The sequence below is a fragment of the Camelus ferus genome, chromosome 3 (genome assembly GCF_009834535.1).
Source record: "Camelus ferus isolate YT-003-E chromosome 3, BCGSAC_Cfer_1.0, whole genome shotgun sequence".
NCBI classification, from domain to species: domain Eukaryota; kingdom Metazoa; phylum Chordata; class Mammalia; order Artiodactyla; family Camelidae; genus Camelus; species Camelus ferus.
In genome coordinates this window covers 89,033,443-89,061,102 of record NC_045698.1, presented here as the reverse complement: position 1 = coordinate 89,061,102, position 27,660 = coordinate 89,033,443, and the positions used below count along the sequence as shown (strand labels likewise).

The 27,660-nt window shown below is 40.6% G+C and overlaps 1 protein-coding gene across 1 annotated transcript in view; it reads left to right on the top strand.

Moving 5' to 3' along the window:
• Positions 1-3,942: 3,942 nt before the first annotated feature.
• FBN2 (fibrillin 2) overlaps positions 3,943-27,660 on the top strand; it is a 207,397-nt gene continuing 183,679 nt past the window's right edge. The window contains exons 1-5 of the mRNA XM_032476642.1: positions 3,943-4,207; positions 5,017-5,099; positions 10,034-10,132; positions 13,094-13,189; positions 18,833-18,928. Coding sequence (XP_032332533.1) covers positions 3,954-4,207; positions 5,017-5,099; positions 10,034-10,132; positions 13,094-13,189; positions 18,833-18,928 — 628 coding nt within the window. The 5' untranslated portion in view covers positions 3,943-3,953. The remainder of the gene's footprint in view (positions 4,208-5,016; positions 5,100-10,033; positions 10,133-13,093; positions 13,190-18,832; positions 18,929-27,660) is intronic.

The window sequence follows — 27,660 nt, the reverse complement described above, 5'->3', positions numbered from 1 at the left end:
ACATTTTTCAATTTTTCCCATCTCTGGTCAGTGGAATCTTCTTCAAATTAGGTCCAGTTTCCTTTTGACATGACCCTAATAGTTTGGTAATTTCCTTGCTTTCAAATATGACAAAACAGATAGTCCAGATTCACGTTACATGTTTCCACCCCAGAGCTGCAATCAGCCACTTATCCAAAGAGTCCTTGTTCCTTCTCCTGGAAAATGGTACTTAGGGACCACAATCTGGGCACAATGGATGTTTACTGTTACTGAGTTGTCACTACCTTCAGGTCTTTTCAATGTGTAGGACCAGGAAATGCATATTTTTTGAATGATAAAAGTAAGTTCTGATTTCATATTGTCATTTTAATTCAAGTTAGTGTTTTTATTTTTATATTTAATTTCTTAATTTCTCTTATGCTGAAATCATGATATCTAATATCTGTCTCCCTCTTTCTCTCTCTACCTTCTCAATCTCTCTCACATTACCACCATGGAATGCAATTTCAGACTCCTTTGTTGTTCATTTCATCCTGAGGTTATATCCTACTAAAGATGTACAGTCCAAGTACAGTGTTTAAATGTTGCTTTAAATAATTATTCTCTCTGCTTATGTGACTAATGTGATAAACAGGTTGAATGTTTTAGTTTGATTTCAGTTTTTAGGGATTGCTTTTTAAAAATTTAATTTTAACTGTATAAAATATACATAAGGTTCCAAAGTTAGAGCTATAAACAAGGCATATTTAGAAAGGTCTAGGTTTTATCATTATCAATTCCTTCACATCCTCTTCCTTCTCTAAGATAACTATTTTAATTAGATTTGGTTTATACTTCTATTTTTTTAAATGTGCACGTGTATGCGTGCACACACACACACACACACATGCATGTGTGCTCCAAAAAAGTAGCATCCAATATATAATATCCTGCACCTTACATTCAAACTTAAATTCAATTAAAATGTAGTAAAATATACATAACATAAAACTTATCATTTTAGCCAGATTTAAGTATAAAATTCAGGGGCATTAAGTTCATTCACAATGATGTGTAATCATTGTCACGCTATTAATTTTCAGAACATTTTCATCATCCTAAATGAAAATTCTCTACCAATTAAACAATGATTCCTCATTCTGTTCTCCCAATCCAGCCCTTGGTAAATTTTAGTCTTCTTTTTGTCTCAATAGACTTGCCTGTTCTATCTGCACCTTTTTTTCCCTATTGAATTGTATATTCCAGAGATCATCCATAGGAGTACATAGAGATCCTCATTCATTTTTCACAGGTTTATGGTATTCTATCGAATGGATTAAACTATACTCAGCTAGTTCCTTATTGAGGGGAACTTTATGTTTCTGATCTTTTGCTATTATAAACAGTGTTGCAATGGACAGACTACTGCATTTATCATTTCATTTTTTCACCTGTATACCTTTTAATTACATTTCTAAATGTGGAATTGGTGATTCTAAGGATAAATGTATTTGCAGTTTTAGAACATTCGGATTTGATGTGACAGACAGAAATGAGCCACAAAATTATTTAAGTATTAAATAAAAATCCATTTGACAGGGCTAAATGTTTAAAGAGTATGATTAAAACACTTCCCAAGATATACTTTATTTAGCTCTTTTACTTAAAATGATTTTGGTTGAAGGACAGTGCATGACAAATACCTCTATTGCTGTCTTTAATTTCTTTAGATTTGAACAGACTGGTGTCCCACATGAAATTACGCAGCTCCTACTTTTTCTTATGCCTTATGAGAATTCTGAAAGAAGGGATACTACCTTAAAACTTTTTGCCTGACTACACTGCGGGAAAAAAAGGAGGGAGTTATGCCAATTCTAAGAGATTTCTGGCTGCCAAACAGCACATCTGGGCAATTCAGGCCAGGAAAAAAAATTAGGTATATAAATCTTTAAAGTAAGTTTTCTAGGCCTGAAGAATCCAGACATTGCTCTCTCGTACTGTTTCCTAAACAGTTCTTGGACGGTCAGTCCCGGTTTTCAGGGGTGTTTGATTTTTAATTATGAAATGCCACGGACTGAGGGACGACTAGGACTTCACAGACATCTCATGAAAGCAGTGCCACAAAGGAAGACCCCAGAGCTGAGTGAGCAGAGAGGCAGCTCTTACAGGTTCAGAGGGCAAGTGGCCAGCCTGGATGCACCAATTGCTAGGGTTTAATCATTAATCAGGAGTCCAACCCGGGAACCAAGGATATGACCCCCAGACCCATTTACCCACCCCGTGCTCCCCTTTCGCCCCCAACGCACTTCAGGGGCTCTCACTCCTCTCTGGCTGCAAACCCGTGCGGAGCCCTGCCGGCTCGCCCCGGAGCACATCCTCAGCACGGACTCCCCAGGACCACGGCGCCGGCACAGTGCCGAGGTCCCCCGTGGCTGCGTGAGCCCCCTCTTGGAGGCCGAGGGCTCATTTCAATCCGGAAACGCCCAGCCCCTCCGCGGGTTCCGCAGACTGACGCCGCTCCCGGTGGGGAGGTGGGGGTAGGAGGCCGGTGGGGAGGGCTTGGCCTCCTCGAATTGAGGTTGCAGCCAACTCCCGCTCGAGTCCCCATTCCTGCTTGACTGCGAATCCCTCCACCCCGGGTCTGGATCCTTGCAGGAGGACCCGTTCTCATCCTCAATCGTGTGGCCTCTGTCCCGCGGGGAAGTTCAGCTGCGGGTCTAGCCAAGCCGGGCGCGTTTAGAGGCCCTCGTCCCTGGTCCGCGGCCCGGCGAGGATGGAGGGGGAAGGGAAGGGGCTGCTGCCTCCTTCCCCAAATCCGGTCCCTAACCGCCCCCTCCCCCGTCGTCTGCTCGCTTTGTACAGGCAGTCAAAACAGAGCTAGCGGCCAATTGAGGGGGACGGGAAGCAAAGCCGACTGACTCCTCGCCCCCTCCTCCCGGCCCCCCGGCCCTCCCTCCCCTTTCCCACTTCTCTCCTCGCCCTAACCTCGCCCCCATCCCCCGCTCATTTCCTCTAGCACCCAGGCTCGCCAATCCCTCTTTCCAAGCCTCTTTTTCAACCCTGGCCTTCCTCTCCTGTTCGCCCCCCTTCTCCCCAATCTCGGTTCTCTCCCCTCCCTACACCCTACCCCCTTCCTTCCTCTTCCCCTCCCCCAGCCCCTGACTCCCCTGGTTCCTCCCCACCCGATCGCCCCCTTACTCTGTCTCCGCCCACTCTGTGCCGGCCCCTCGGTCGGAGCTGCGCCCCACGTGTGGACTGCTGCGCTCCAGCCCCCACTGACAGCCGCCGCCCGCCGGCCCGCCCAGCGCCCCGCCGGGCCTCAAAACCCCCGCGCCGCGCCCTCGCCCGCTGCATCTTCCCCGGCGTCCAGCCTCCCGCCCTCCCTTTTACCGGCGGCTCGCTCCGGCCCCGCGCACCTCCGCCCGGCTCCTCAGCCGTCGCCGGCGCGTTGCTGCCCCGAGGGACTTCGGGCGAGCTGGGAGAAGACCCTCCTCTTCTTTAGGGGGCAACTTTTGTTTGCTTGCCGGCTCCTTTCTGGTAACTTCTGCAGCTTTCCAAGATCAGTGCCCGGAACGCACGGGAATCCGCCGAGTCGCTGCGTGCAGGCCCTTTTTTTCTTTTGAGGTCCGCTTTCTTTGTAACTTTACGCCGCGGCTGCTCGGGTTACTTTTGTAATTTCCCGCCCCCGCTTGCTGGCGGTCCTGGAGTCGCTCGGGGCAGCGGCCCGGGGGATGCAACGTGGACCGCGCGGGGCTGCCGGCCGCTCCGCCGCCGCGCCTCGCCGCCCGCTGCGCTAGAGCCTGCTCGCCGCCAGCAGCCAGGGGGCCGGCGCTCGGTCGGGGGCTCCCGCTAGAGCAGGGAGCCCAAGCCCAAGGGAGTCCCGGGAGCCGACGAAGGGCTTGTTGGACCCTGACTTTTTTCGGGCCGCTCATATTTTGTCTTTGAGCGCTCGCTCACCGCGGACCACGGTCCGCGCGCTCTCGGCGCCCGCGATGGGGAGACGGCGGCGGCTGTGTCTCCAGCCCTACTTCGTGTGGCTGGGCTGCGTGGCGCTCTGGGCGCAGGGCACGGCCAGCCAGCCCCAGCCTCCGCCGCCCAAGCAGCCCCGGCCTCAGCCGCCACCGCAACAGGTCCGGACCGCAGCGGCGGGCTCCGAAGGCGGGTTCGCAGTGCCCGAGTATCGGGAGGAGGGCGTCGCGGTGGCCAGCCGCGTCCGCAGGCGAGGACAGCAGGACGTGCTCAGAGGGTAGGTGGGCAGGCGGCACGGGGCGGGGGGAGCCTTGGCTTGGCAGCTTTCCATCCCACCCCCTCCCTGAAACTAGTTCTGGCGGCTAGTGGTGGCCCTCTCCACCAGTAGACCGCGAAGACTCCCAAGAACGCCTCCCCCTTTTCCTCCGCAGCTCTGCGGGCAACAAGCCCTCCCTCGAGGGGTTGGGCGGCGGGTGGGTCAGAGGCCCCTGAGTGCGGACGGCACAGCGCCTGCCGAGCCCGCCGTGCGGGAACAGGTTCTCAATGTCGGGCGGAAGGCGCGCGTGAGTCCACCCGGCGCGGCGCCGGGGCTGGTGGAGTCTGCCTGCTCCCCACCGTCGGGGGCGCCGCTGCCGAGCCTTTTGTTTGAGGACGTGTGCGGGGTTTACAGCTCACTCTAAACATCAAGCCGAGCGCTCCACCTTCCGACGCGCCATCCTTGACACGTCGGGGCCAAAGCAACAGTTGATCAAGGAGGGATGGATTTGGGGACGAGGTCTAGGATTTTAGAAACGGCGTGTTCCCTTTGTTCTCTGCAACTGGAGGCTAGAATAGTAGCAAATTATATGTTTCTATGTTTCTTTTCGCGCTTTAGAAAGGCAGCAACCAAGGACAGATGAAAGGCAATGTTTAGACGTTTCTGACCCTCCCCCATTACAGTGTCTCATTTACTTCCATGTCTGCGGCCCAAGCCCCAAGAATTTAAGTAGTTTTGGTTGGTTTGTTGTCCCGAAATCTTACAAAAACTGCTAATGTATTACCGCACCCCTCTCTACGAGTGTGTGTGACTTCGCTTGTCCGTCGCAGGCCCAACGTGTGCGGATCCAGGTTCCACTCATACTGCTGCCCGGGATGGAAGACGCTCCCTGGAGGAAACCAGTGCATTGTCCGTGAGTGCTTGGCTGGGATCACAGCTTGGGGCAGCACGCACGGCCCCAACTCAGGGCCGACCTCTTGCATTCAGTCGTCTGGACACAGAGTTGCTTTTAGAATCCGGTGGCCACATAGCAGTAATAATTAGGACGCGGCCCCATTTGAATGGTGGGGAAGCAGCAGCCGGTTTGCTTCTGTTTAGACTTCGCTTCTAGACTCTGTTGAAGGGCAATAATGATAAACTTTTCAAAGATACTTGGAAGTTTTATCTTTCTATGTCTATTAATACAAATTGAAGAGGGAGTGGAGCAATTCCCTAGATAACCCCAAACCACTTTTTCCTGAAAGAGTGCAGATAAGACCTCAATGTGATTATGTAAATTATCTGTCTTTTGGCTCTGCGTGGGGTTTAAGCCATATGGATTCTTAGGCCTCTGTACAAAGCCACTTATTATCAATGGTTTCATCTCAGAGACAACGTTAACATAGATATTAACAGAGCATTCTTAGAGATTTAGAGTTGACCCAGGTTAACAAAAGTTTTAAAAGAGAGGACTCTTCCAAATGGTTTGACTTTTTTGGAGGGGTGGGGACGACATTTAAATTTAGAATTTCCAGATCCCAAATTGCATAGTGTGCAGTAGATTTCCAAAGTGTGAGTCTTAGGACTTCAGAAGTTTGGCACATCTGACCTTAAAAGTTTTGATCATTTTATTCAGTTCCCAGAGTGTATACCCAGCTCTCCAAGTTTTAATTGGAGAAGTCATTAGTTATCAGCCTCACAGTGATGGACTGTGGGATGTCTTATTTAGCCTGCCTGTGAATTTGTGAGTTTAAGTGTGACTGGCCTTTCCGTGTGTGTTTATATAGCACAGCCACATCTGTCTTGTGGGAGGAGAGCCAGGTATCATGGACAGAACATTCATTGAGAGTCAGTTTTGACTTTAGATTGACCTTGATGTTCTCCAGGGGAAAGGCAATTATGCAACAAGAAACAGAGAAAAAGGGCAAGCCACACTAGCCAAGGGGTAATAAGGATGTAGTGGCATCTCTGACTCTATATTTATTGGTTTTGTGGGTTCAAGATAGACGCTTAATGTTATTTCAGTGCAGTTTTTAAAAAAGCATGAAATCTCAAGTGCTGTGAAGATTAGCTTCTTATTTTTTCTACTCTGAAAGAATCCCACAATCTCCAGTGATGGGGCAGAATAAGAAGCAACAACTATGTTCTTTGAGGTGACTCATAAATATTTTAAATAAACACTCTGATTACAAGCCCTTCCTTTTATTAAAAAGAAAGGAAGGGTATTGAATTCATTTCTCTCCAATACAGAAGTCATGTATGTGAAGCATTTGTGGAGGGTGCCTTTACATTTTCGTGCCAGTAGGGCGTTACTGTGCCTGCTTTAAACCTACAAGGTTCCTAGAGTCTTGAAACAGCTAACATCACTCCGCACACACCTGCCGTTCCAGCCGGGAGTGACTTAGGCACTGCGGAAAGTCTGACTCACTAGATGTAATGAATGTGACTGCCATTATTGAGTTGGAGGGCAGCCGAGGAGAAGGGATTGGTTTATGGTACGTGTTGAAAATCTGTAAAGTCAGATTTTATTGGATCAGTGTGGAATAGGAATTCCAGAGAACAGAGCCTTTCAGAATATTTACAGTAGAAATAGACATACATATACATATACATGGCTCTCTGAGTGTCAGCTTAAAATACTTTGAGTCTTTGAATAACATTGTGCCCTTTACATGTTTAGAAGATCAGTTTTGGAAATCTCAGAGTAACAGTGAATACTGTACCCTGCTTTTCCACTACTTCAGATATTTGGGTGCTTATGAAATATATTGGAATGTCCATGTATCACAAATCTATAAAAAACATAATCTTTGAAATAATCTTTATATCTCTGAGAAACATTTACAGTACCTGTGTCAAGAGAGATCTACAAAAATATTTATTAGCACATTTAAAAAAGTAATTCAAATGCTCAAGAGTAAAATAGTGTACAAAAGAGAGGGAGAATGTAATGCCTTTATATTCTCTTGCATGGGTCTTAAATAAATTTTAACTTTGAATATTTTGGATTAAATTCAGTGGTTAAATTATTTCGACATTTAAAACCATAATATGTGGAGGTAATTACCCAATTGAAATCATCATACAATCAAAATACAGTTTTCATTCCATGAAATTCTGCCATTTGTAACAACATGGATGGACCTAGAAAATATTATTCTTAGTGAAATGTCAGACAGAGACAAATGCTGTATGATATCCCTTACATGTGAAATCTAAAAAATAATACAAATGAATGTATATGCAAAACAGAAACAGACTCACAGAGACAGAAAACAAACTAGTGGCTACCAGTGAGGAAAGGGGAGGGAGAAAGAACAAGCTAGGGGTATGGAATTCATAGGTATGGACTACTATGTGTAAAATAGTTAGGCAACATGAATATATGGTGTAACACAGGGAATTTGAGCCATTGTCTTGTAATAACTCGTAGTGGAGTATAATCTGCAAAAATACTGAATCACTGTACTATGCATTTGAAATTATAATATTCTAAATCAGTTATACTTCAGTTTAAAAAAAGAGTTTGCATTCTAGGATTTTTTCATGATAACAAATTATTCATTATATTTGCATAAGATTCACCATCTGGCCAAAGAAAAGCCTCTAAGACAACTTACAAAAAGAGAATAAGTAAAATACAAATAGAAAAGGAGGACCAAAGATTAATTTTCTCAAAAACTTACATTTTTTTCTTTTATTGAGATATTAAGGTGATCACCTTCTAGGAATTTCAACCTGTTTGGCCTTGACCAGACTTCAAGAGGAGAAGATATTAAAATAAAAATGTATCTCAAACTACTGGAAACCTAATGTATTTTGATTTGAGTTTCTGTATTTTGTTGTTGTTGTTCTTAATTGTGGCCTATAAAAATCACTGAAGTACTTCCAGACTTTCAAATATTTGTTTCCAAAAGGATGAAATTGACTTTCTCACTTTCCATTTGTTTTTTTTTTAAATCTTGTTAGAACATGAAGCAATGGGAAAACTTGCTTTTTAATTATTGTATTGTGAAATTATGCTGTGAAAAACATTCTGATCAGTGGAATAACAGTGGGAAGGGGCTGGCCCAGAATCATAGCATTTGAGACCTGAAGAGTCATCAGAACACCCCAATATAATCCTTTTGTTTTATTTTACCAGTGAGAAAACTAAACCCAGAAAAGCTGTGGGTTTTTTTCCAGAGCTTGCAATGGGTCAATGGCAGAATGGGGACTCACCCTCAAACCTCTTCTTACCGTTTACTCTCTACTGTGCCAGGCGTCTTCTCCCAGCATCACTGAAATCCCAACGCCCAGGTCCTCTCTTCCTTGCCCTCTAGTATTCCTGGTTCTTGTGGGTTTTGTGATTGTGGGAAGGACCAATATCTAGGTGAGACAGAAGAGAGGAGAAAGGGCCTCAGCAGTCTTGCATCTCCCTGGCTCTCGGATGTGAAGGGAACACATGTGGCTGTGACATGGATCTGTCTGAGGATGACCAGTCTCCAGTCCGTCAGACCTTCTTTGGGTTCAGGATTTGGGAGGGGGCATTTTGTGTATAACCTAAGCCTAGACTAATTGTCTGCCTGCTGGGGATGAGGGAGCTTTGAAATTAAACAGTATTTTAGACATTTGTCTTTGGAAAGTTACTGGTGATCAGAAAATATGGTACATTTTAAGTAGTCAGTTCCATGGCAAGAACCATGTTCTTGCCTAAAATTGTTTTTTTATCTTCACGCTATTATCTGTGACATTTTCATTTACAAGAAGTACTGATGGAGATGCTGGACATATTATGTGGATGTCAAAAGGCAGTTTGGAGGAGAAAAATAATTATTGAGTCCACCTCTGTAGAACATGCCCTTTACAGATTGGGAGTCTCCAATCTCTTTGAAAGTTGTGGCAACCCCCACTTCCCCAGCAAAAGACACAGACACACATTTACATACATGTTCATAGCTAGTTTCGGGGCAGTCTCAGACTCTCCTCTTCCTGTCTTGATGTAGCCAATCATGGAGCATTAAAGCTCTAGCCTGTTTGTGCAAAGAGAGAATTCAGTCGTGGGTATAGAGATAAATCTCTAAGCTTCTAAATGAACTGACTCTAAATATGGGCAAGACTTCCCATTGGAAGGCACTAGGCTAACGATTTTAAGGATCTGTAGTATGTGCTGTGTCCTTGAGCCTAACATTCTTTGCTCTGGTGACCCTCATACCTTGGAGGTCACAGCTGCAGGAGGCGTTGACTCTCTCTCCATCAAGATGTCGCTGCAGCTTTTCTGAACAGCAGGAATAGGCTAGGTTGTGGAGGTGACATGGGAGAAGGAAGGCTGGAGGAAAGAGAGAGGGAATTATTAAGGGGAGCAAAGACTGATGATGGGGTAGGTCAGATACCAGCCGGGAAGGAATGTGCAGGGAACCCCTGTGGCTTGGCCAGGTTGTTAGAGCGTGGAGTCTCTGGCTCAGCCAGTTTCACATTCTCTGCCTTCCTGGGAAGGTCCTTTACAGAGTGGGCTATGTTTTCTGAGGTCCTGTGGGTTTCCTCAACCCTCCCAGCTTCCTAGGGCCGAGACTGTCTTCTCGTGGTGAATTCTGCCTGTGAACTCCGCCTCGAATGGAAAAGGCCACCTGTGCTGATGCGAGTTGAACGGTTAGGATTAGGGAACTTGAAGTAGCTTCACCTGTTCCACATCATCGTGAGGGTAATGATGAGACTGATGACCTGCCTACAGTGGGCAGTCTCCTTGCATATCTGAAGTTAGACGTGGTGTGTCCCATGTTTTATGTCTGAGTTTTTCAGGTTGATAGTTTTTAACTAGCGCTTTCTTGTTTTGTCAGTGGTGGCTTACTACCTAACTGTTCACTTGCTTTCCTCTTGTGCTTTCTGCAGCGATTTGTAGGAATAGTTGTGGAGATGGATTTTGTTCTCGTCCTAACATGTGTACTTGTTCCAGTGGCCAAATATCACCTACCTGTGGATCAAAATCAAGTATGTTTTTCATATGTGACCTTACTTACTCCATTATCTGTAAGCTTTTGAGTAAAAACTAAATGTCCTTTTAAGGAAGATATAGACCCATGATTATTTTCCTCACTAACTAGGTCGGTATTAATCTTTGGAATAAAAATCTTTGGTGGCTTAATTATTGCTACCCCAACAACTAAGGGATAATGAAGGTAATGATTTTCATTAAGAAAAATGATTTCATTCTGGTCAAAAAGCTATGTGTCTATGCAGTAAAAGGGCCTGCATTCTGTGGAGAAGTAATTCTTAGTGAAGAATAGTTATAACTTACTGAGTTTTTACCATGTTCTAGGTACTAAGTGTTTGACTATATCATTTTACTTAATCCTCATGTGAACACTATGAGATACTATGATTTATACCCCATTGACAGAGAAGGAGGCTGAGGCACACATAAGTTTAACTCACCCAAGGTAACATCTCTTTGAATCCAGGAATATTCATGCCTAAGTCTATAGACTTAAACTCTGGGCTCTGTTTATTGGCTTTGCTTAACCCCTGCAGGATACCCTGTTTTGTGGGTTAACTAAAGCGGAAGGATAGAGGATTGGGGTGACAAGTATTTGCTGTGTACTAACCAGATGCTTTACATATATTAACTTATTTTATGCACATGAACTCCCAGCAGCTCTGTCAGATCACTGCGTCAGTGGACTAAGATTGTATTTTTCATGAGCTAATTAGAAATTGTTGGGCCTTTAAGGTCCGAGATTACTTTTTTTAGACCAGTGTTTAAGGTAACATTATATGACACTGTGGAAGTAGCTATTGTTTATTTAATTGCTCGGTGATTAAATAAATCTTTAAGTCTGCCTCAAACTAGTATGAAGTTGTTACATTTTTAACATTTCCCTCTACAAATTTTTCCCAAGAAAAAGTAGTACGTAATCTGTCTGACTGAGGAATATAAGATTCAAGATTTGTACAACAGAGGTCATTGTCTGATAATGAAACTTCTGATTAACGCTCTAGTTTCACTTTTTTTTTGAAAATAATCTGTCATTTTCCCAGTCTTTTAAAACCTGTTGTTCCGAATTGAGAGAGACTTTCCTGACCACCCTGATCAGCCATTTCTCCCCTACTTTCCTTCACCTGCCTTGTCCGACTGCCTGGGAGGTACCTTGCCGGTAGTGTCATTATCCTATTTTCTTAGTTTTCTCATACGTGCCTTCAGCAAAAAAACAAACAAACAAACAAACAAAAAAACAAAACAAAACAAAACAAAACCCAATCCTGGAGAAATTTTACAATTCAATTCCTTAATTCCTCTACCTCATTTCCTCTAGAGGGCAGCTGAATATTCACTAACCAACCCTCGGTTTGTAGTATATAATTTAACAGGGGATCCATGAATTCACTGGCCTTGAGTAATACTCACTCACTTTTCCATCAGGAACTTTTCTGTCCTTTCCATTCCTCCTGGTGCTCCAGCTCCCAAAAGCATTTAGCGCTAGTAATCGTTCTCTCCTTGCAATGCTCTCTTTTCCCTTCGCTTGTGTACTATTACTGGCTCACAACGCTCCTTTTCTTAATTATTATTTTTAGTCTCCTTTCTGTATCTTCTTTTATTGGCCTTCCATTCACAGTTTGGAGTTCCTAAGAGTTCTGTTTTCCCTGGGTGAACTCATTTACATATATGTTTTCAACTACCACCAGTATGTTGCCAATTCATAATGATTATCTCTAGAATAGATCCCTCCACTGACCTTCATATTCACATGTTCCACTTCCTATTGGACATTCCCACTTGAAAGCATAGTAAGCGTCTGAAAGTGTGTGAAACACCGGTTCATTGCTGACCACAGCCTGCTGCTTCCGCAGTTTCCCTTGCCCCTGAAATGGCACTGCCATGCACCCAGTGCTTAAGCAACTCCTCTTTCTCTCACATCAGGTCTTTTAACAAGATCTGTAGGTTCCACTGACTGGAAAAAATATCCATCTTCTTTCCAGCACCATTGATGCTGAATGGGTCAGCTACCCTCCTCTCTCACCTGGACTTTTGCAGTAACCTCCTGTTGGATTCCCTAGCTTCTGCCTTCTTCAAATCCTTTCTCTCAGAGCAGCTAGAGTATCTTTTAATAATACAAACAGCATTGCTTGACTCTCTCATTTAAACCTTTTCAATGACTTCCTGTTGCATTTGGGATATAATGCAAACTGTTCATGGCCAACGAGGTCTTGTAGTATCTGGCTGGATCTGCCTGCTTCTGTAAGATCTTCCCTTCCTAGTCTGCTTCCTTATAATCATGTGAATCTTTCAGCTTTTCAAGCAGTGGGAAAGTCTTCTGATGTGCTGCTTCCTTTTCCTGTGAGGTTCCTCCCTGGTTCTTCTCATGCCTTGCTCATTTTCATTCTTCAGAACTCAGCTTAAATGTCATGTCGCATCAGAGTGGTCTTGTCTGGCTCCTGTATCCAGATTCCTCCTTGGCTCCAGGCTGCCCTCCTTCACAATACAGTGTCCCTCAGAGAACTTACCACAATCTATAATGACACTGTGGTATTTGTTTGCTTGTGTCTTTTCTGCCTCCCTGTGGGAATGTAGCTCCATGACAGTGGATACCAAGTCCGTCATGACAGCAGGACACTGAATTCATGAGGCAGGCGCTCAGCCACTGCCTTCTGAATGGACACACGAGTGCCCCCTGCGTCCCGGAACATGCATTTCTAGTCCTCTTGTCTCTAGATCCTCTAACACTGAAAGTGTAATGTATTTTAAATACATACTAAATAACATATGTTGTGACAAATATGGTCATGTTGCACTTACATTTACAAATACAGTTACAAATAAATAAAGGTATGCTTGGGTCATAACTTCTGTAGACTAGATTGTCATTAATTGAATACTTAGTATCATTTTGTAACTCTCACAGATACTGTAATTTTGGTGATTGATAGTTTTATGTTTTTTGTTGTTCTTTGCAGTTCAGCAGTGCAGCGTTAGGTGCATGAATGGTGGGACCTGTGCAGATGACCATTGCCAGTGCCAGAAGGGATATATTGGAACTTACTGTGGACAACGTAAGGCACATTGGGATAGACTTGATTTATTAGAAATAATTTGCTTTAGAGGGCATTTCATATGGAATCATCACTTAAGGTCTTGTAAAGCCTATGAGCGTTTAAAAAATAATTTTATGTTGGAAAGATGCACCTTATAAGTAAATATCTAATTTTTCTTAGCTCTTTAAAAATTTTTGTTCTAGAATACTGATGTTGTGGAGCACTGCTAGTGCTTTATCAAGTGAGACACATAAGCACAAGTAAATACTGACTTGCTCTTCCTTTAGCTCCGTAAAATACCTCCAAAAAAAAAAAAAGAAAAGTCTTACGAGGATCTCTCTCTTTTTAGGATATCCCAAATTTAACCCTAGGAGAGCCAGTTTTATAAATTGTCCTTTTCTCAAATATGTTTAATTATTTAACACCACAGTGCAGAGCTATGAAATGAGCTTTTAAAAAATCATAAGTCACTGTGAAAGAGGGAGCTCTGACCCAGCACTGGTCTCATCTTCACTCACTGGGGAATATCCTGTACTAATCCAGGACCGACCTTTTAGCAAGGATGTAAGGATTGTGGCTCGTCCCTGGGGAATACTCTAGGTTAGCATTTCCCAAATTGTGGAACTCTTAGAGGATTCCTCATATTTTTAAGTATGCATGAGTAGAAGGACATGATGCTAAAGAAAGTTGAAACGTAAATGGTAACAAAGTCCCTTTTCACCCCGTTTGCATTTTATCAGATGCAGAGTCTAGGTTTGCTCCTAAACTTCAAGGCCTCCCTAAGTATTGTCCAACCATTTTAACATAGAAGGATCAAGTCTTAGGTGTGTGAGAGTAGCTTGTTTTAAACTGACTGTTTTATTTTTGTTGGTTTAAAAAACTTTTAAAAATTATTATAGACTATATACAAAATTTACCCTTTTAATTATCTTTAAGTGTATGTTCAGTGGCATTCACATTATTGTGCAACCACCACCCCCATCCCACATACAGAACTTTTTTTGTGTTGTAAAGCTGAAACTCTGTACCCATTAAACGCCAACTCCCCTCTTCTCCCTCACCCCAGCTCTTGGCAGCCACCATTCTACTTTCTGTCTCCATGAATTCGACAACTCTAGGTACTTCATATAAATGGAATCACATTGTATTTGTCCTTTTGTGACTGGCTTCTTTCACTAAGCATAATGTGTTCGTGGTTCACCCATGTTGTAACATGTGTCAGTATTTCCTTCCTTCTTAAGGCTGAATAATATTCCATTTTGTGTATATATCCTATTTTGCTTTTGTCTGTTCATCCGTTGATGGATACTTGAGGTGCTTCCACCTTTTGGTTATTGTGAATAATACTGCTGTGAACATGGGTGGACAAGTATTCACTCAAGTCCTGTTGGATATATACCCACAAGTGGAATTGCTGGATCATTTGGTACAATTCTATCTTACATTTTTTGAAGAACTTACATTGCTGTTCCCTATAGTGGCTGCCCCATCTTACATTTTACTGCTGGTGGGAGCCAGCAGTGCACAAGGGTTCTTTCTGATTACTCCACGTACTCACCAACGCCTGTTATTTCTTTCTTTTTTTTTTTTTTAATGATAACCATCTTAATGGATGTAAAGTGGTATCTCCTTGTGACTGTTGAAGTAATTTTTTTAAGATTGCCCTCTAGTTAGGATAATTGTAGTTTTCCATTTATAAGTGCCATAAAGTTTTCTTTTAAAATAATTTAAAATAAATAGGTAAGTTGATTTGAAGAAAAATATTCTGTTACGGTCAGGAGTTGGCTAAATTTTTCTGTAAAGGCCAGATAGTAAATATTTTAGACTTTGTGATTTGTATCAGTGCTCAACTCTGCCATGTGATAAGTGTTTGGATTAAGCTTGTATTAGACATAGAAGCTATGAAAAGAAGTCTGTACTAATGGAATGGTTGTGATGGATGAGAAAAAGAAAAAGCAGTGGTCCATAGTGACAACTAGAAGATTTGGGTTGAGCTCCAGGCTGAATGGTGATGCCATTTCCTGATATGGGAAAGACTGAGCAGAAGTGGGTTGGAATGGGGTCAGGTGGGACTAGGAACAGGGGATGTCAAGAGTTCTGTTTTGAATTTGTTAGATGAAGAAGTCTGTTAGGTTTCCTAGTGGACAGATCTTTGAACTCAGCTCTTAGGATAGAGGTCAGATAGAGGGATATGCATTTGGCAACATGTAGATTGAATTTTTATATGGTTAATATTTTAATCATAGGCCTGGATAATGATCCCTAGGAAGTTGGTGTAGGTAGAGGAGAGAAGTGGGCTGAGGCCAGAGCCCCGTGCAGCCCAGCATTCTGAGGTGGAGAAGAGGAAAGAGGAGCCAGCAAAGAACTGAAGAGTAGACAATGAGACAGGAGGAAAACTGGGAGAACGTGGTAATCTGGAAGAGGAAGGAAGAAGGTAGCGCCAACAGTAGAGATTTATATTGTCCTGGGTCAAAACAGTTGGCTTTTGTTTCTGTCCTCTTTTTAACATTTTAACCTAATTTAGCATTTGTTTTTATCTGATACGTTTGTGTAGACTAACTACAGATTTGACTTATGTTCAAGTGTTTGTACTTATGTGTATGATATAGGAGTCTGTCTAATAAAAACCTACACTTTTGTTATCTAGCACAGAGTAGGTGCTCAGTGAGTACTTATTAAATAAAAATATTCCAGTTTCTGCAGTCATGGTCAGTGTTCTGTTTCACAGGCTGGCCACCTTGAAACAGAGTTTGCTTCTCCTTTCTCCTTAGGTCATAGTAAGCACTTAAGAAACTAGCTCATATTTCCATCCATAGTTTTTTCTCCCCTGCCTTTGTCCCATACTAGGTGGAAGCATTTTTTACCCCCTCCCTGGGTGGTCAGTGTTCTTCCACGGTGGAAATTTAGGCATATACAAATTTCTTTCCAACTGCAGTTGAAAGATAAATTTCTGTTTCCGTTATGTTTTGTTACCAAAAATAATTACTTTATAAAATTAACTTCGATCATAACTCATTCAAAAGAAGGAAAATTACCTCTTTTTTTCTTCCTTTTGATCCACTTTTATCTGGATTGCCTGCTTCTCTTCTTTGGCTGTTGCTCTTCAGTGTAAACTTCGGATATTGTAGAGCGAGTCTTGTTTTCCATATGAATACTCTACAGCATAAAAAAGAAGAGGAATTAAGCTTTATAGAACACCTTTAATGTGTAGCCACTGTGCACGCTGTTTTTTACATCATTTTATATAGTCCTCAAACTCCTATGAAGTAGGGCTGTTAAGTCTACTTCACAGGCAGGGAACCTGAGATTCAGAAAGATGATGTGACTGAGATGTGCTGGGGGCGGCAGAACGCCTGTTCTGTACCCTGCATTGTTCTGCTTCCCAAAAAGGTGGGAAAAATGCTGTGAGATTTTGATACAGTGCAGGATTGTTTGAGAATCTGCAGTACATCAAATACTACAATAGGTGCTCGGGATACAAGACAAACTCTCTGGTCCCTCTCCCAGAAGAGCTCATTCTCACGTGAGGGCAGGAATAGAAGCAGACGTTGGGATCAGCGGGTCTCCTCCTGCTTGTTCACAGGAACCTTTAATACTTCTTTAAATTATTGAAGATCCCGAAGGTCTTTTGTTTAAATGGGTTATATCTGCTGGTATTTACTGTATTAAAAATTAAAATTGGGAAATTAAAAAAATTATTTCACTTGAAATAATGAAGACCCATCTTACATATTAATATAATCTTTTATGAATAATAATAATGTTTTCTAAACCAAAAAAATCTAGTGAGGAGGGGCATGGTTAGTCTAAGCTGTCTAGGTTAGCCTAGATTTCATCTGTACGGGCAAGCTCTTTCCAGGAGATGCTCAAGGCTTATCTAGCTCTCTTCTGTCTGGCATTTGGAAGCTCTGTTTTGGAAAATGCTGAGAGAACCCCTCCCTTCACCTCCCCAGGGACAGATCCTGAGTGTCAATCATGAATGCTTTCCCCACTCATGTCTTAAAGGCTAGCCTAAGTGTAATGAGAGAATATATCTGAGAAAGTGACTTTCATTTACATTTCTTACAGCTTGAGAGTATTTAAAGAAAATTTTTCTTGTTTTAATTAATTATATTAGATGAGTGTTACCCATTTGCAGTGTATCTTTAGCAATCAGAACGTTCCAATCCTGACAGTCGTTTCTGTGGAATTACACCCTACTGAGAGTTCTCTGACAGTTTTCTGTTTCTTCCACATTGCTGCCCACCTCCATCTTTCTCACGCTTCTCATGACCTCTATTCCTTCTCTTTTATCCTGTGTATTTCTCCTTCTAACTTACTGCCCAGCTCTTATTTGAAGGCAGTGGCAGGGATGAATTGGAAGTTCTATATAGAACTCAGCTTGGGACAAGTGAAGAAGCAGAAAGATGTAGTTCTTAGGGAGATGTACTTATGCAAATGTATAAGAAATCCTGCACTGGAGCAAAGCCTGACATAGACCAAGAATTTTAAGGCTACTGGTACACTGATGCTTTAAGATGAAGATGTTTCAAAGTATGCTTTTTGGTCTTGCTACCGTGAGCAGAACAGAGACCATTCTGTGTATTCTGGATGATGATAGGTAATCCAGTTGCATGTCCCTGGTAAGAAAATAGCAACTCTATTGCATCTTTACTCATCAGTGTATATTGAGCTTCCCACATATTGGAAGTGCACATAAATGCGACAGACGGTTCTGTTCAACAGGTGGGTGGGACACACGCTTTTCATGTCGTATTTTCTCTTGGAGTAGATGTGATTCTTGAATTCAGCTGTCCTCAGTATTTTTCACAGGAATACTTGTCAAGTAATCTGCAAAGTGACTTCTGAGGAGACTTTCTTATCGTGGGTCCTGGCTGTGAGCTGGGTGCCACCAAGTGGAGGGCGGTGGGGACAGGGGTGCTGCTCAGGTTCCTTTCTGACTCTCTGACCCCCTCTGGGTCACCTGAGCTCCACATCCCGGTCTCCCTGGGGTCATCATTATTTAAAAGTTTTGCACTGTGAGCTAATTTTGTATGAAAGAACTTAACTGTGTTGAGACAGTGAGGTTTCCCCCTTTCTTTCCGTCTATAACCTGCATGTACTCTTGACACATTAGATACTTCTCTTGGTATTTTCTTGATGAATCAATAGTATTTTCCCCCATTTTTCATGTCGGTTTTGCCTTTTCCTTATTTCTTCCACCTTCTTTTTTTCTTTTGCCTTCCTTTTCTTTGATTTTTGCTTCTTTATTGCTGTATCTTCTTCATTTTTTCATGTCACATTTTGCCTTCTCTGCTCTCTGGAGTCTGCATCCTTTTTCATACACTTCCCCATATCTTAATCACCTCCTTACCTAAGAAATTAGATTATAGAGTTAATAGACCTGGATTCTATAGAGGATTCTAACTATATAAGCATTAGATCCAGACAATCCTTGTGATTCTGATTTTTAAAAAATCTTTTATCTGCTTAACCATGTGATTTACATGAACTGTGTGGGTTTTGATCTCAATATACACTTAAATATGTTCACTTAAATGCATAATGTGATCCGTAACTTGTGTTTTAGAGGTAAGAGCCATTACTGGCTATGTTTTCACACCACTGTGTGGTCCTTGGACGTTTACTGTGTCATGAGCGTCTTGCTGTGTTTGTGTGCAGCCGTCTGTGAAAACGGGTGTCAGAATGGTGGACGGTGTATCGGACCCAACCGCTGTGCTTGTGTCTATGGATTCACTGGCCCACAGTGTGAAAGAGGTAAGAAGGGAAAAGAAGTACGAGAATCTCCCTTTGGAGAAGTCTATTTTATTGTAAAAATGTGTAATTTTTTTATTACTCAACAAAAATTCTTCTGAATAGTATTTCATTCTTCTTTGATTATGTCTATAACTTGGATGGTTAGCTTTTGAGATAGAGCTAATAGCAGCTGAAGTGTTGCAGTTTTTTTCCACCAGAATGACCTCAGTTCAGGAGGCCAACTCTGGGGCTATGGCTCTGGAGTAATTTTGAGTGAGTGACTGATGGCAAATTCTAATAATGTGCTTAATTCAAATTGTAAATCAATGCTTGGAAGTACTGCCTCTGTTAAAAAAAATGTCAGGATATTCTTGGCTGCAAAACAAAGAAAAATCTGAAATTAATTGCCCTAACCGATAAAGAAAGACATTCCGTTGCATAACAAAAGGCCTAAGGTAAGAAGGCTTCAGGTAGAAAATGATCAAGGCTTTCATTCTGTTGTTCTGCTTCTCTTGGTCCTGCCCTCCTTTGTATGTCAGTTTTGCCCTACCCTGGAGTTCTTTTCGGCTGTGAAGTGTTTGCCAGCAGTAACTAAAGCAGTATGCTTTCTTGTTCACATCTACAGACAGAAAACCTTTCCTCTAACCATGAGCCAGTAATAGCCTTTAAAGATACTCCATATGCTGATTGGCTTAAGCTTTGAGTTTTTGAACCTGTCCGTGGTAAGAGGAATGGTATTAATGTGTTCCATGTAGATTTATCAGCACCCGTCTTTGAAGCAGAAGATGCTGTAAGTATCCCCAAAGTCTCATGGAAGGTAGAGTTCAGTATCAACCCAGTAAAGCTGTGGGGGGCAGAAGAAAAGGGGCGGGGGGAATGGATGCTGGGTAGACATTCAGCATTGTCCACTTTATCCATGTAAATGGTTGGTCAAGTCAATATGAAATCAATTTACCATAATTTGAATAGCAGTTAAACTCATGACCTGTAGACTGCTGAAAATCCCCAGTGTTGATGCAATAAGTGAACTGTTAATGTCCTGATAGCAAGTGGGTATATCAAAGAAGGTACTAAGCCTTATAAAATGTGATAAATAACTATTTAACAGTGAACCATAAGAGTAAAACAAGCTTAAACTAAAAGCAGTATTATATAATCATTCGTACATACATATATACTCAAGTTATTTTCTTAATTACATAGATACTCAAGTTTTCCAGGGCTTGCCATAGCATCTAAAGCTGTATAGTGCTTTCTTTGTTGCAAAAGTTTGAGTACGTGAAGCTGTGTCATTGAAATATTACGGATAAGTTGTGGTGATGGTTTATATATGTATAGAGGCTTTGAACTGCAAAGAAACCTTATGTTTTAAAAATTGTATTCATTACACTGACAAAAACTTAATCCTGCTATTCTGGTTAAATCTTGAGAAGAAACTGAGAAATTAGAATTATATGGTAAAGTTTGAAAAGTAAGATGTATGCAGCCTTTTAACATATGCTTGTATGTATATGTACATTAAGATATTTATATTATTCCTAAGGTAATTGAGATTTCTTGGGTCCGAAGTACATTCCACAAATGACAGAGTTTATACTTGCACTTAGGACAAATTTAAATGCCTTCACCAGATGCTTTTATTTCAGGAAGAAAAATTAATTATGAAATGTTAGCATAAAATGATAAGTTGTTGAGAATGGAATAAAACAAATTTCTTAGATGATGTTAAGTTTATTTAAACACCATAGAATGGAAAATAGTTAAATTACAATTCTCAAGCATAGTTATAATTGGTGGAGATGATGTTCATTTTTCTGGAGGTCATGTAAACTTTGCAGCATTTTCATCCTGAAGCAGACTTCAAGTTCAATTCCTAATTGGCAAAAGAACTGTGTAGTTTGGACTCTGAGGCTTCCAGGCATTACATCATTATTCTGCAACAGTTATTCATTCATTAGATTTGCTGGTCCTTACTAAATTTATGAGAATCCAGTAAAGGCTTACATATATTTTACATGTACAGTAGCATATTTTCAGAAAAATTAAAAAATTAATTAGTTAACTAATCGGCCTGAATGATTTTCTTAAAAACATGGGCTTGTTTCTTAAAAATCTTTTTCAGTACTAACCTTCAGATGAAAGTTCTAAAACTTCATTTCTTCCAAAGAAGGAGTTAGTAATTTCCACTCTTAGACTGCAAACGTGAACTTTAACGCTTTTTAAAGATTTATCTTCAGTTGAATTTTAAATGTATAGTAGCTAATCCCACTAAAAGTGGAGTTCCTAGTTTTTCTCGAGAAACATATTCCACATTGCTATAAAAGGAATTAACTTACTTACGTTGAGGTTAGTGAATAGGCTGATGGCCCCAGTTAACATTTAAGGTTTATACTGTCTTTTTCAATTACTAAGTTTCAAAATATATGTTCTTTGTTCTTCCTCCCCTAAAAAGACTTTTGTAAAATTAGGGATATTTTTCCTTCTTAATATGGAACACATACAACTTCCCTTCAAACTGGGCTCTTGAGATCAGCTGTATGATAAACGTGGCTGCTTTTCCAGTTATCTGGGCTGCTGGCAGACTGGTTTCCGGGCTGGAGAGAGACTGAGTGGTCACTAATGGCTGGCATGGTCGTGGTATTTAACTTGAGCCTTAGTGCTAGTTAAGCTGAACCTTGTCGGAGTTCTCTTCTCATTCTTGCTGATATGTACAATGACCTTTTCTACTCTGCATAAAAAAAGAGTTCTTGTGGCCGCATGCTGATGGTAAAATGCAGACAGCTTAGCTGTGTCCAAGGCACATGAAGATACTCAATTCTTTTGCTTGTCTCTCCAAACAGATGGCATTTGAAAAAAGATAGATATTATACTTAATGTATACCTGAGAGAACATAGAAATGCAATCAGCATTACAGATCAAGACTTGGTGTTTTCTTTTTCCCTGACAATTATTATTTATCAGTAGAAACTTGGAGGGGGCAGGCAGGCAAGAAATGAATTTACCTGAGAGTTTTCTTTACTAAATGCAGTTATTAGTTAATTATAAATGTGGCCTGTCCAAAGACCCTGTTTCAACTTCTTTAACTGAAATGATTGTTGAAATGGTTCTTTGTAATTGATTTTTTCTTGAAGCCTATATAAGGACCATCTGTTAGAAATATATCCTAGACTCTTTTAAATTATGCATACATTTACTACTACATGTTGTTTTTTTATCGTATAAACATGACTTCCTTTTTAAAAAGTGTGTAAACCTGGTGAAATTTCAAATATCCTTATACTTCGTCACATTTCCTTTAAAATGTATTATCTTTCTGTAAATGGTACCTTAAAAAGGAGAATTGGAGATTTGCTTTCTAATCTGTTGACATTTTAAAGAAAAATTTCTTTTGTTAATCTGAATCTGCATCGGGAAAAAAGTGAGATCAAGTAGCAAACGTTAAAGTTTATAAAATCTAAACGTTCAAGCCTTTATGTAAAATGAGAAATGGGTGGATTTCCCTTCAGGGTAACTTTCATAAAATCATCCAGTCAGTGCATGAACTCAGTGTCTAAAAGTGTGTCAAGAAGGAGTCACTCAGCTGCCTCTTGAATACTTCCTGTCACAGGGCTCTCACTCACTCACCCCATCGTTAGACAGTGCTTCATTGTCAGGGTCCCGATTGTGCAAACTCTGCATTATTATGCTCCTGCCTCAGGAGGCATGTTAACAGGTGTACGGCGTATCTCTTGCTGTCTAATTCAGCGGGAACATGATGATGGTGACTTCTCTAAAAGGTGTAAATTGTAATTTACCACTCAGTTTTCTGTGATGGCACCTTTGAAATCTAATTATAAGTTCTTGAATTATTCTGTACATTTTTGTTCATCTACTCACATTTCAGTCGGTAAAGTGACAGGTATAGACCTCCTCAGACCTTTTCCAAACACTCTGAGACAAGAGTGGAAACAGGCAAATTAGGATTTTTCTGGAATTCTGGGAATTATGTAGACCAGACCCAGGTTTATTCAGAAATAATTGATACACTTATTAATCAATGTTAATTCTTTGGTCTTGGGATTTTTTATAAAGTATTCAGGGTCAGCCTACGAACATAGCAAATTAATAGTGTGACCAGGAATACAGGGTAATGTGGTGTGAGAACAAGCTGGAATTCTGCAGGATTCTGAACGTAGTGGATTTGACACTTCCAAGAAATGTATAGGCAGTAATTTATTGAAAAAATTCCTCCCATTGTAATGTTGTTATCTAAAAGTAACACGTGTTTATTATAAGATAATTAGAAAAATCAGACAAGGGAAAACAAGAAAGTGCAATTATTCATGGTTTCTCTCCAGTCAGAATTAATTACTTTTAACATTTGGATTAGACTTTGAGTCCTTCATTCTGCAACACATGCAATGCTTACAAAGAGTGGGATCTTTCCATTCTTACTGGAATCTACTGTAAGGATATTTCACGATCTGTAACATGAGATGTACTTACATGCTGCTTTTCCTTTTGGGTTATGAGCTACGTTAAATTATATTATGGATTGTAATAGTTCCACTGCATGTTGTAGTAATGAGGTGGGCCTCTTCATTCTGTACAAGCGTATGATGTTTTTAAGGTTATTTCCTCTGTCTCACAGATGAGGAAATTTTGCTCAAGTCAAGCTTATGAGGGTATTAGGACGGAGGAGGAGCTCAAACAATCTGATTCCAGACCATAAACGCAATTACAGTGAAGTTACTGTCTGCCATAATTATATTTCTTATTAGTTGACATTTAACATTTAAGGTCATTTCCAGGTTTTCTTTTCATTTTGTTAGTTTGTTTGTATTTTAGCAAAGCTGTGTTTAAAATCTATATAGATAAATTTATATCTTTGATTTTATTCTTAGGGTATATCCTAGAAATGTAACTGTTGAGTCATTGAATATGTGAACATTTAAACCTTTTTGTATGTTCTGTTCATTTCCCTCTAAAAGGCTTTTTATCATTTATCCCGTGGTATTGTGTTTTAAAAGTCTTCCTTATTCCCGTATCTCACAAATATCTATGGTTTTTTCCTAGTGCTATTGGAATTTTATTTATTTTATTTTTTAACCACAAGTTAGAGTATATAGGAGGGTAACTAAAATAAATTTATTTATAAATATTTGCTTATTTGTCACATATCTGCTGAGGTTTTTTTAAGGATGAGGCTAAGTACTTGGAGCTCAAGTTACAAATACAAACAATGAATACTCCCTATTAATAAGAAGCGAACTACCTATTTAAAGACCAGAGCTAGCCCTCTACTTAAATACTAAAGTAAAATAAGGCACAGTAAATACTGTGATGGGAGTAGGAGCAAAATTAGGTGAGCGCTCAGACGTGCTTCCTGATGAAGGGAGAGTTACAGACGTCCCGGCAGTTAATCCAAATGAAAAAAGCAACTCATTAGAATGGGAAAACCCGTATTGGACTAATTCCTGTATTGATATTGTAAGATGTAGCATGATGGAATCTTATGCTGAACGATGTTATTTAAACTACAAAATTAATTGGAGTTAGCACCGTCACTGAACTGACGTTGTTTTATAGAAAGATGTCTCCCTTTGTCCTGCACTCAGAAGATTTAGTGAGAATGAATTATAAGGAACAGAGAGGGCACATCACCAACCGCAGCTGTCAGACTCACGCGCCCGCACGAGCACGCGCGCACACACACACAGACAGTTCTGCACTCCTGACGCCGTTAAGAACATTTTATAACCTTCCACAGTCTGAGCTAAACTTAGCCTTAAATGGGCATCCGAGAAATACCAGAAGATCTGTGGGAACTTTAATTTTTTGGCAGTAGCTCAGAAGACATCCTTATCTTAAATGCCATTAAGCACACAAGAGCAGGAAAATGAGAGGGAAAAAGCAGGCAGTGGAAAGTGGAAGGAAAAAGAATGAAGAATGATAGAAAAGGGAGAGATAAAACTAAAACTCAGAGTGGAGAGGCTGGGCTGTATGAAGGACGGCTCTAAGTTTGGGAGAAGATTGGTTCATTGATTGATCTGATCTGGGAGAGGCCCGGCGCTCCGCTTCTCACTCCTGCATTTAAGCCTCTGCTCTTTAGATCTGTGCAGTGAGATCGAGTGAGTTGGCAGCCTGTTAGACCCTGATGCTTTATTTATAAAACTCCTTTGAACTAAAGCAAGGAGTATTTTAATTTATTCCAGCTCTAAGTGCCCTTATTTACATATTTCTTTGGTTTTGGTTTATCTACTTAGAGGCAGGGAAACATGCAATACAAAATTAAAATATTCAAATACTTTATATTTGTGTAACTCCATAAATGTTTTCCTTTTGAAACATCAGGTCCAAAGACATTAAAAGTTTAACTGGTATGGAAACTGGGTGAAGCTCCCCCCCACACACATAAATTAAATATCATGAAATGTTACATGATTTAGCCAAAAGCAATAAATAATCAAATGTGCCTGTGTGGGGAGAGAGGGTTTATGTAATATCATTGTATATTTCAAAGATCTTAAATACTAAAAATTTCAAAATAATATGTCTCCAGGGGTTTCAAATAAAGGATCATGGACATGCAGTTACCCCACAGAGTTGCTGGGAAGATTAAAAGCGATACTGTGTTAAGCTCCTGACACTTAATAGGCAGAGTGCCCGGGATATGACAGACATCTACTGAGTGATATTTGTTGTATTTTAGGAACACAGGGAATAGCCAGAATCAAAACTTAAGTTAATTAAACTTATTAAGACCTGTATGACCTTGGAAATGTGATTGCCCTCTCTGATCTCTGTTCTGTATGTACAGCAGGTGTCTACTGTGTCAATCTTGAATTATTTTTGACACTTAATACGATACCTAGCTCTCAGTAAAGTGATAATTATTGATGCGAATCTCTTTTAACTGAACTCCCCAGTTATCAAAAAGATAGATATGGTGGCTAGCTATTGACGATGGAATATTCAAAAGTGGAATTTCAAATAAGGAATAAAAAGATTCTGTCAACTATTTAAGTCATAAAATTAAGTTTAATGCTGTTTTTATTGAGAATGTAAGGATTCAGAATAAATAGCATATTTTAGAATGGATCACATTTGTGGTGTGAGAATTAAATGAAAAATAAAGTGCCTAGCCAGTGTCTGGCACAGAGTAAGGGCTAAATAAATAATAAGCCATAATTGTGAAAAGACCAGATATGAAATGCTCTCTTAGACAAAATTATCTACATAAGGTCTTGTTCCAAGCATTTCACAGTGTAACTAATAAATATGTGGAGTTTATCTCACTCAGGTGCTTGCATATTGCCAAGTCTAGTAGGAATTGCTCAGAGGGTCTTCGTACAGTCCAGAGAATAGTTTCTCTGTGAAACTTTCCTTGACCACCACCTGCCTCCCTGCCTTACCTTACTTTTCATGCAAAAATCAGGCTGCTTACTTTCTCAGCTGTGAGCCTTTTAAGAGCAGAGATTTTTATCTTAAAATGCCTTTATGTTCCTGCTGCTCCATGCAGTGCAATATATAAAAGGCAGGCTGTATATTCATACATACACATATATATATACAGCAATTCCAAGTAGAAGAAATAGGGTTTTTAAAAGTGCGGACATAGTGAAGGTCCTTCGTTGTTTGTGGATGCTTATTCACAGTGAAAGGAAAGAGTAGAAGATGAGGCTGGAAAAATAGGCTTGGATCTTAATACACAAAGTCTGAAATGCCAAAGTCACAAAGTTGCCCTCTATTCAGGAAGGACTTCTAAACTTGAAAGGAGTTCTCTACAAAGGTTAATTTGGAGTGGAGAGTGGAGAGGCTGAAGGCAGAGACACCATTCAGAAGAACTCACTACATGTCAGGTAGATAATAGCAATGAATCTATTACGTTTGCATAATTTTTTTCAGTCAGAGTATGATTTATCTATGCATAAGTTAGAGTAGTATCAGTAGTAACTGAAATGGAAAATTATGTAATATTGGGGATTATGATAAGTGTTTTAGAGGAATTAATACTTAACAACAACCCAAAGGTACCATTTTTTTAATGTAATACTGCAAATGAGAAAACTGAGACACAATCAGATAAAGCAGTTTGCTCAAATTCACTCACCTAATAAATGGAGAAAGTAGCATTTGAACACAGTGGTATTATAACCTCAGAACTCACTTATCCACAACTCTATTTTGAGTGAAACACAAAATTGCAAAAGTATTAAATTTCTTCTCTTTAGAAATACATTGTGCATTGTTCAGCATAAGAATGATAACCAGGTACATTCCAATTGAATGAAAGAGATGGCCTGCTATGTTTATATTCTTTTGTTATCTGGCCTAGGGTAATCTTTCTGGTATATGAATTTCTGATTATACCCCTAAATGTATATACCCAGAGTTTCTTTATGTATATGATCTTCTAAAATATTAATTCAGAACTCATAATGCTGAAAACAAATCTAAGACTTCTGTTTCCAGCCAAGAGGGACTAACAAGAACCAGATTAAACTTCCTGCCTAAGAAGAACTGAAAAACAGAATAAAATAAGTGAAACAGTGGTCTTCAAGATATTGGACATCAAGTAACAAGAGAAAGTAATCCTTGAAAGAAGTACTCTGCTAGATTTTCCAAGCTTCCTGCTTGAGACAGTTTTTCCAGGCTCTACTGTAGGCAAAGAGAACCCAGGCATAGCCTGACAGGATCTTTAAATTGAGAAAATTGAGGTGAGATTCTGGGGAGGCCAAGATGGCTAGAGTTCTCAGGACAGAATACTGGA